Consider the following 10,689-nt stretch of genomic DNA (forward strand, 5'->3'; position numbering starts at 1 on the left):
TTAATTTGTTTTCTAAACACCATGTTTGAACTTTTAACAATTTAGAATATGCATATGTTACATTAAGATGAATTTTGTGCAACATTAATGATTATTTCTCTATCATAGATTTGTATTTGTATGTAAAAGTACTACAAAGATCTTCGTATTAGAAGTTAGATTGTATTTTATCTTTTTACTAAAAAAATGAGTAAACTAATTCTCAGCCATTAGATCAAAGAACAAACTGCATTTCTGTTAAAATTTTCATATATTTCTGCTATTTAAAAACTAGTGTAGCTAATGAAAGTCGTATAATTACACGTCCTTATGCTAACATACAAGGACCAATTATTAACGGTAAAAATAGATGGATCAATTTATTCTTTGATATAACGTATATAGAATTTTGAGTAAATAAAGCCAAATGTAATCCAACTTCTAGTATAGGAATCTTCATGATACTTTTACCTGGATTTGTGGTATCAAAAACCCATACAACTCAAACCCATCTAACCTGCTCAATTGCCATATCCAGCATGCAGCAATATCCATATATAAGCTTTCCAAAACAAGTATTTCAACATTCTTCTAACTTCTACTCAAACTATACTTCAATAAACATGCCAATAAATAATTATGAACCATAAAAACAAGTTCTTTTTAAATTATAAGCAGAAAGGTCATACAAGAAAATAATGTACCACTGTTGGTTTCATTACATAACCGATTACATCTTCTTGTTTGGATTTCACTCACCTGAACCTACGAGAAATTGACACTGATCTCATGTGTAACAAAAATAAACATTTCCCCTTTTTCACCCTTTCTACTGCTTCACAGAAAACATCGATGCTGAACTCAACTCTTACGAGTATATACATGCTCCGGGATAGAACCGACAAAGATGTACTCCTTACAACACAGCATATGGATTGGAGCTATCTGTTGCTTTTGATCATAATAAGACTCAGTCCTAAAGATGAATGACCTACTCTCTATTCTCGACAGTGTAACCTAAGATCAATTACTATAGTTCCACACATTCCACTTGCAACGTCAAATCCTTGATTCCAGCATCATGTAAGATGTGCGACACTTGTGATTTCATAGCAGCCTTGTCAGTTTCTGCTGATATATGAAGGTGGACTGTTCCAACGATATCTGTGTTTGTAAAGCTCCAAACATGCAAGTTCTGAACACGACAGACCCCTTTCATGTTCGAAATATCACTTATGGCCTTCTTCAAAACCGGCTCTTGAGCCCTTGGAACTCTTTGAAGCAAAATTTCGGAGGAGTTTCTAAGCAATGGGATAACCGATGATATAATTAAAACTGAAATGAATATTGAACATGCAGGATCAGCAACTAGCCACCCCTTGTACTTAATTAAGAGAGTCGACATAACAACTCCAACACTTCCCATGGTGTCTGCCAGAACATGCAGGAAAATCCCTTCCATATTGTGGTCGATGTGTCCATGCTGATGCTTCTGGGGCAACTTCCCTTCTGATTGAAGTTGGTTCTGTAGGGGTAACTTCCCATGGTTCGCACCTAGATCATGATGATGATCATTGTGATCATGATGATGGGCACAATCATGGTGGTCATGAGCATGGTCATGTTGATGTCCATGGCTGTGGTGATCATGATGGTGGGCACAATCATGAGGGGCATGATTGTGATCATGGCCATGGTGGACATGAAATTCGTGTTTCTTGTGATCTTCGGCATGGTAATTGTTGCTGTGATGTTTGTTCCCGTGATGATGTTCATGGCCAGAGCAAGAATCTTGGCATCCATCAGAAACATATACAAATTCATGGTGTTCAACATGACTCTCATGATCATGTGAATGCTGATGATGATGGTCGCGAGAGTGGGAATCAGAATGAGAATGCGAGTGCGAGTGCGAGTGCGAACATGATCCGCCATGTGCATGATGATGCTCCTCATGAAAGAATATCAAACCGACCACATTGACAACAAGCCCTCCAATCGAGACAGTTAAGAGACTGTTGGTTGATATTTCTTGAGGATCCAAAATCCTCTCGAAGGATTCCAACACAATTAATGCCCCGACTAGAACTAGGAAAACTGCATTAGTATACCCCGATAGAATCTCAAATCTGCCTCTACCATAATTGAATTGACTATTAGCAGGCAACTGTGAAATATACGAAGCATAAAGCCCAATAGCCAATGCCGCACAATCGAACAACATGTGACACGCATCCGATATCAACCCAAGACTATTACTCATGAGGCCAGCAGCAAATTCGACAACCATGTATGCAGTATTAATCAATAGAAACAATGCAATCTTCCGAGACTTTCGCTCACTCAATATATGTTGAATTGGTTTCATTATCGACATGCTAAAAGACTCCGATGATTCTACCCCCAATTCAATATAACTTGTATAAACCGGATCAAGCTCTCGAACAGCAAAGTACAACATCAAACCGCACAACAACAATCCCAAAAGCGATAACTCCTTGAAATAAAACAACTCCAAAACAATGGTACAAACAAAAGTAACCATAAACTCCCTCTGAAAATCTTTAGAACTCATTAACTTGTCATCATCATTGAAATTCTCACTCAAAATCACTCCAAAAACAACAATATTCACCAAAGGCCAACCTAAATTATCAATAGAAATATTTCCTCCTCCTTGACTTTCGTAAACAAAGAAACTAACAGCAGCAGGAACAAAAAGCATAACAGTGGTGAAAAACGATGAAATCAATCGAACCTTTTTCGACCAAGCTGTCTAATGCTCCCCCAATTCATGGAAACCTTTTCATAACAACCTAAAAACCCTGATAAAAAGGGCAATAACATTGGCCAAATTCTAACACAACCTTCCCTAGGATACATCGAAAACCCCGTCTTATTCAAAGGAAAACAATCTACTCTATCCCAACTTAAAGATAATAGCATTAACCCAATAAATAAAAAGCAAAACCCAATAATCTGAGACGAAAAAACCGACCTTTTCTTGGGTTATTATTCTCCTTGGAAAATAGCCTGCCAGCAAGGTTTCCCGATAGTTCAGCTAAGATCATAGCAGCTGTACCACAGTATCTAAGAGCTTGGAACCTGAGAAGTAATATAATGGACAAAAGGAAGGACTTAGAGAGTAGGAGTTTGAGTTGAGGGGTGGAGAGAGAATTAATGGGGAAAATTGGATGGTTTCTGGGGTTCCTTTTGGAGAAGAGGGTAAAAGAGAGAGAGAGGAGGAAAGAGAGGAAGGAAAGGAGGAAAGAGAAAGGGAAGAGTGAGAAAGAAGGAGGGGAAGAGCGGATGAAAGGAAGGAGAGAGTAAAGAGAGCGAAGGGATAGGAGGAGGAGGAGAAGGAAAGAAATGGAGGATTTCTTTTGGGAGGAAGAAGAAAAAGAGGAAGATTGGAGGGAAAGGCGGTGTTTTGATGGAGTTGCAGTTGGAGTTGTGATGGAAGGAGGGTATGAATACGAAGGGTAAGATCTTGGGGTAGTTTGGGTTGGGGTTGTGAAAGCAGTGGCGCGTGGAGGGACGGACAGGCGGTTGGGACGGTGGTGATGGTGGTGGTGCTCCGCCATTTGGATTTTTCTTTTCCTTTGGTGACTTTGGGTTCAATTTTCCCGACTCTGATTTTGGGAGAAAAAGATACCTGTCGGGGCCAAACTTTAAATCTAATAAATTTCCTTCGATATGCATTTCCTAAAATCACCCAATGAAATAGTGACACGTCTCAAATTAAACTCCAACGCTATAAGTTGAAAGTGAAAAAGGACAGGTGTCATTATTTCATTAGGATCTAATCAACTGTATGTAAATTTGCCCCGATCTGCCGAGGCTGAAAATTATGACTTGGACTGGGTCGCACCAGGAAGACAATTTTTATAATTTAATATCGGGATAAAGTCACATTTTGTATCTGTATTTTCACAAAATGTTTAGTATGGTATTCGTATTTTAAAAATGTTTAATATGGTATATAATATGAGTTTTATTACATGATACTTAATATTTTTATAAATTATCTATGTGGTACATGTGCTTTGAAAAAATTCAATGTGATATATGAATTATCAATATATATTTTATTATGGTACTTAGTGTTAAGATCATCAGTAAATTGCTAAACTAGCCAATGAAAATTTTACGCGTATTAACCATATATTTAGTTATTTATTTTTAATTTAATTTAATTTATTTTTTATTTTATTTATTTTTCTACATAATTTTATATCATCTATGTGGACTTAGTAATTTGGAAAAAAAGAAAGTTCTATGTTGAATTTGCATTAGATGTTTAGCAATTCACTAATAATGTTTACACTAGGTATCATAATAAAAACATATGTTGATAGTTCAAGTACCAAATTGGGTATTTTCAAAGTACAAGTACCTTATTTGACATTTTATGTAAATATAGATACCATAAAAAATACATATTAATAGTTCAGGTATCACATTGGACATGTACCCTAGCTAGCTTGATTGGCCTAACTCATTTTGGGTAGGCTTATGTAACAACCCAAAATTCAATGGTGTCGAAAATTGTGGTTTCGAGACCTCATTTCTGTAAACCGAGTAATGATATTTATGGAGTTAGTATATTAATGAATTGAAAATTGGTTAAGTGATTTAGCCAAAATTGTAAGTAATTAAGGCTCATGGACTAAATTATAAAAATTTAATCGCTATAATTTTTTTAATTAAGATAAGAATTAGGGACTTGAATTGCAATTATCGGTAGGGCCAAAATAAACCATTTCTAAAAGGATGTTAGTGGGCAGAGATGGATGGTGCCATTTACTTAATTTAAGTAGTGATTAAGCTTAAATAATTAAGGTTAACTTAATTAAACTAGTTTAATTAAAGTAAAATCATAGTATAAATAGAAATTGGTGGAAGGAGAGATGAAAGATTCATCTTATCCAACCAGCCAAGAAGAAAAGAAAAAGAAAAACAACATTTTGTACTTTCAAGCTTTTGGTTATTAAATTGGTAAAGTGCAATCAAGTTATTTTCTTGTAATTTTTATAGATTTGAGGTCATGAGAGCTTGATTTAGCTAGCATATGTACCAATTTGTAAAATTGTTAAAGTTTTTAAAGTTGCTACTATTGAGAATTGAAAGAAATTGGTGTGAAATTGTTAGAAACTAAGCTTAAATTAAGAAAAAGACTAAAATTTAAACTTAGTTGTTAGTTTCATAAATCAGGGACCAAATTTAATAAAATGAAAATTGTTATGAAATTGAGGTAGGAATAAAAAGTAGAGGGTCTCTAATGAGTATATGTGAAATCAAATTTTAATCCGAAGGTCTAGATCGAAAGTTTTGCTTGTCTCAGGTTTAAGGGCTAAATTCAATAAATTGCAAAATATGTATGATTTTGAGTTTAAATGTGATTTGATGTGGAATTTGATATTGCCTTATTTTTGAATTATTATTCGTAGTTAAAGACGACGCAAGACCATCAAAAGGAAAAGGAAATACGAGAGCCGTGATGAGTGACGCGAGCTTTCAGTTTGTATCTCTATTACCCGAGATTAATCTAATTACTGCATATTCATGACATTATGCATTATATAATGTTGAGGTGAGTTGTTAATGGTTATTGAGTTGAAATTGAATATCGAGACATAAACTAAATTGAATAGAATAGAAAGTTGTATGACTTATCTGATATAGGATATTGGTATGAAATTGAGCTGAATTATGTTATATTATATGATGAATTGATGTTGAATTGAGAATGATGGGATTTGAATTGAACTATATAATGATTCGAAAATTGGTTACTCTATTAACTGTAAAGGTTTATACTTCGATTTAATCGATGATGCACTTATGTACTAATATATTTACTTTAGTTTATCTGATGATGCACTTATGTGTTAGCATACTTGTTCGGTATATCCGATGATGCACTTACATGCTAGTATATTGCTTCAGTACATCCGATGATACACTTATGTGCCAACATGATTACTTTGTTTTATCCGATGATGTATATCCAATGATGCACTATGCATGGCAATATAATTGATTCGGTTTGTTCGATGATGCACCTTGTGTGCCAATATAATTGCTTTAGCTTGTCCGATGATGCACTATGTGTGCCAGTATGTTTCCTTCAGTATACCCGATGATGCACTGCAATTCTAGATTAAAATGTAAGTTGTCTATTTCGTGCACCCATCTTGAAATTCGAGTTAGGTTAATAGGGTTATATAAATATGATTTGGTTATATGGTTGATTGAAATGAAATGTGATATTCGATAGTATGTGAAAGACCATACAAAATGGCAGAAAACATGCCTTGGGGGCCGAATGTATTAAAAGAGCTTATAAGCTCGAAAATGATAGAAATGTGATGTGAAATATTGATCATAGTAAATGAATGAGCATGTGTCTGTAGATGATAATGTGAATTTATTAAGTTGGATAAAATATGAATAAAAATGAGATTAAACATCATATTGGTACATAAATGCATATGTAAATAATTGAATTATTATATTGATCATGCTTATTTTGTAACTTGAAATATGGAAATTACCACTGAGCGTAATTGCGTAGCGTACGATTTGTTTTCTCCATGCGCAGGTATAGTAGATTCCAAATAATTCGAGCAGTTGTTCCAATGTCCAGCAAGTGATCTTTGACTCAACAAAGTTTGTAAAGTTCTCTTTTGATTAGTATATGGCACATACTTAGGGTTTAAGTCGGTTTTGTATCGAAAACAATTGAATTTAAAACTTGGTTGCTCAATGTTGTTTTGAAGTATCACTTTGGCATATTTTAGCTTAAATGCAATTTACATATTGTTGTTTTGGTTATAACTGAAATGTAAAGTATTATTATAGGTCTCCCAAACTTGTACCATGTTGATTTTTATAGAAAAAGTATGTCACGTCGCGACAACATATCCCCAACGTCGCGATGATGAGTAGGCTAGGATTCACGTCGTGACAACGTGTATTTAAGGTTACAACAAGTCCTACTCAGTATGTTGTGTCGCAATGAGGAACCTCAACGTCACGATGTCAACTAGATGTTTTGAAATTCTTACAATTTGGTCCTAATTCAACCTCGAGATAGCAATAGAGCTTTCGTAAGCTCATATAAGACCCAGAAATAAACACAAAACATTTTATATACATGTTTTCATATATTGAGATGTTTTATGTTATAAATTGAACAGTGAATTGATTGTAATTTCTTCAGCAACAAATGTGACACCTTACAACTCAGACCTGACGATCGGGTCGGGTATGGGGTTTTACAGACTTACAGTTTGGACTTATATTTTTAACCTCAGATAGCCCCGACTTAGTCTGTTTTACTATTTAAAATAATAAAAAAATAAAAGTTTATATTAACATTATTTTATAATTAAATTAAAATAAAATAATTTGTTATTATTTTTAAAAAAGTGAAATGGTCCACTTGGACGAAAATAACTCAAAATTGAATTTTTTTTTTCAAATTCCGCATCTGCTTTATCTTGCCCATGAACACCTCTAATGTTAATAAGGTCTTTCCAAAGTTTGAGCTACTAGTTTAGCCCATATTAAATTATATTTGAACAAGTATGTTTTTAATTAATTCAAGTATTTATATATCAAAATTATTTTTAATTAACTTTAATTATAAAGTATATGAAATACTAGTAAAATATTTTTTAAATAATGATACAAGCACTAAATGTAATTTTTTACAATTAATCATTACTATTAAATATTTTAATCTACAATTTTTATTCAACCACAACAAACATTTTAGATATTTATAAAAAAATAGAAAAAATTCAGCAATGATCATCTACAATTTTATGTTAATAAAAATAGAGAAAAATTTATAGGAAAATGTAATTTCACGTCTGATAAATCATAATTTTTATTCAAATTTTTAATTTTAAAAATTTAATTTATTATTCTCTGAAAGAGAATTTGAAATCACAATTTCAATGTGTATCCTTATCCTAAACAACTAAATTATCTTTAGAATTTCACCATAAATAAATAAAGATCGAAAAGCCAAAATCAATAGAGTTGGGGATGTTCATTGCCATACTGATCGTTGCCTTGTTGGGACCCTGAAATCTATCCCAACTTAATCCATTTTCAAGTGCCCAAATCTTCTATGATTCAATACATTATAATATTGTTATATCGAAATATACTTATTGTACATGTTGGGCAAAGTTGATGGCTTTGACAAAAGGTACAATCGTAAGAAGCCAAAAGATTGTTGTTATAGCATGTGCTTGCCTACAGAGGATTAAAACACCCATTGCCCATCTTCAATTACTGCCTTTGCCCATACTCCTCATTAAAGTCCAAAGCTTGGTGTATAATATACGTACGGGTACTGTCGATCATCTTCTTACATTTTGTTTGTCGTAAAAAAAAAAACATGAAAACCAAAGTCTTTTACTGTTGTTTGGTCTTGTTTTTCCTGGGTTTTCAGGGTTATGTTGATGCAAGACTATTAGTAGAATCAAAACCGGATAGAGATGATACTGCTGCTTATGCTCGTTGGTTGGTCTCCCAGAATTCTTGGGGTATTTTAACGTAATTAATACCTCTTCTTCTTTTTCTCTCTCGTTGGACTCGTTATTACAAAACAATCAATAGCTGTTCTGATTCTTGTTTTGGGATTGTTATTTGGATTCTGTGTTTTGTTTTCTTGTTCTTTAATTGTTTGATTAAATGACTCAATTGACTGTTATTGTTAAATTCTGAGTTGCAATTGTTAAAAGTTGAAGCTTTGACTTCCTTCATTTTTGTTGTTCCATTGATAATATTTGTTGTTTGACAGCATTTTTGTTTAATTCAATTTCGAAATTGAGCAAATTAGTCCCTAAAAAAATAGGTGCAATTTAATCCCGTCAATTTTGAGAAAATTAGGTACAATTGATGGAAAACATTAATGTTGATTAATTCTCCTTGGTTGCTCACTGTCGAAATTGCCAAGATTAAATTGCTCTATTTTTTTTTGGGAGGACCAATTTGTTCAATTTCAAAATCGAGAGGGACTGGAGGGGTCCTTTTACCTTTATTATTATTGTTATTAGCTGAGCTTATTGTCATTTAATTTTGCAGTACATTATCAATTGAGTTGGAAGGGTCACCATTTGGGTAAGTTTCTCACTCCCTTGCACACACACGTATGTATATATGTATATATATACTTATAGGTAATGAAATGAAGATAGTCCTCATGTTTAGGCTCAATGCATTTTGTTCCTGTCTTTGGCTGATGCTTATATTTGGTATCTTTGGTGGTAACCTATGTTATTTGGACTTGATGAGTGTCAGATATAGGTGTATATCCACAGTTTTACATATATTTGTTGGATTATACTCTCATTACTTGTGTCAAATATATGGTGGACATAGGTACTTTAGGGCAAAAGTCGAGTTTGATGATATCCCATTACATTTTTCAGAATATTAGGAGCTTTCATATACAATTCACCAGTTCGGCATCATTGAGAAAGCATAAGAGTGCTTTAAATCCGGAGTTAGGACATAGATGTATAGTTATTTACCTGTATGTCATCGCTCACAACTATACAGTAGGTTCCCTGTTTTTTGTAATAAACATACAGTATTTGAATCTACTTGTATGAACATGTCAAGAGCTTTGAAAATTTGCTGCAGGAATGTCGTCTCGTTTAGTGATGGGGTACCTGGAAAAGGTACTGGTGTCCCATATTTCTATTTGACAACCCTTGATCCAACAGCAAGAAATGCATTAAAAGACCATCGGTCCTCACTCGCAATCAGTGAGTATCCGCTTGGAACCTGCAGCAATGCTGACCCAGAAAGCCCTGTGTGTGCAAAAATCACACTCACGGGAAGGGTATGTTGCTAAATCCAGCTTTGTTTTATCTCGATCGAGCTTATTTTGTTGCATATAGTATGTGGATATAAATAAACTCCCAAGTCTTTTCTATACAGATGATAACTTGTACCTTTTTTACTACTCGAACTGTTAGAAGGAAAAAGAAAGAGTGTAAAGAAGAACGAAATGACTTTTTTAATGATTGTTAAGCTAATTTAATTGTCTTGTCTTGTTTTAGTTGGTCCTACTTGAAGCAAACTCCGAAGAAGCAGAGTTCGCTCGAACTGCGCTGTTCACAAAGCATCCGGAAATGAAGGGTAATTCTTAACCAAAATATGTATATCCACCAATATGCATATATCAATATGTGGATATGACCCTCTCAATACATGGAAAAACTTGGTAACACATACCAATATTCTACTGATCAAAGTTTGCGTTGTTTGGACAATACAGGGTGGCCTAAAGGTCACGATTTCCAGGTTTTCAAATTGGAAATTGAAGACATTTTTATGATTAACTGGTTTGGCGGCCCTAAACCGCTCACAGTTGATCAATACCTCAAATACAAAATGTGAGTATCAAAGCTGTATACCGTGTTTGCTTTTACGATTGTATGCTAATTAATTCTTTTGTCTGGTTGATATGGATTTTTGCTATCTACAGGAACATATTTGCCATCGATAAGTGAAAAAAGTGAAATACAATGCTGAACTCCATTCTTGTACATGATTATATTGCAAGTGAATGTAAACTGTGTTTAATGAAAACTTGTAAATAAATCGAACTATTGTTTATGGTTCATGTTATTGAAGTAAGAAATAATCCGAAGCCAAAAAAGAGAAAAGGTTATTTGATTA

At 33.7% G+C, this 10,689-nt stretch overlaps 1 protein-coding gene and 1 pseudogene across 1 annotated transcript; one reads left to right on the forward strand and one right to left on the reverse strand.

Annotated features, from left to right (window-relative positions):
• Nucleotides 1–609: 609 nt before the first annotated feature.
• On the reverse strand, nt 610–3,635 carry LOC107955566 (probable zinc transporter protein DDB_G0291141; annotated as a pseudogene).
• Nucleotides 3,636–8,318: 4,683 nt separating this feature from the next.
• Nucleotides 8,319–10,689, forward strand: LOC107955568 (protein CREG1). The gene is made up of 6 exons (XM_016891358.2): nt 8,319–8,553; nt 9,085–9,120; nt 9,646–9,847; nt 10,068–10,146; nt 10,286–10,403; nt 10,496–10,689. Exons 1-6 carry the CDS (start codon nt 8,396–8,398, stop codon nt 10,518–10,520), a joined length of 618 nt encoding a protein of 205 aa, XP_016746847.1. The 5' UTR covers nt 8,319–8,395; the 3' UTR covers nt 10,521–10,689.

Source organism: Gossypium hirsutum, chromosome A07, assembly GCF_007990345.1.
Source record: "Gossypium hirsutum isolate 1008001.06 chromosome A07, Gossypium_hirsutum_v2.1, whole genome shotgun sequence".
NCBI lineage: Eukaryota > Viridiplantae > Streptophyta > Magnoliopsida > Malvales > Malvaceae > Gossypium > Gossypium hirsutum.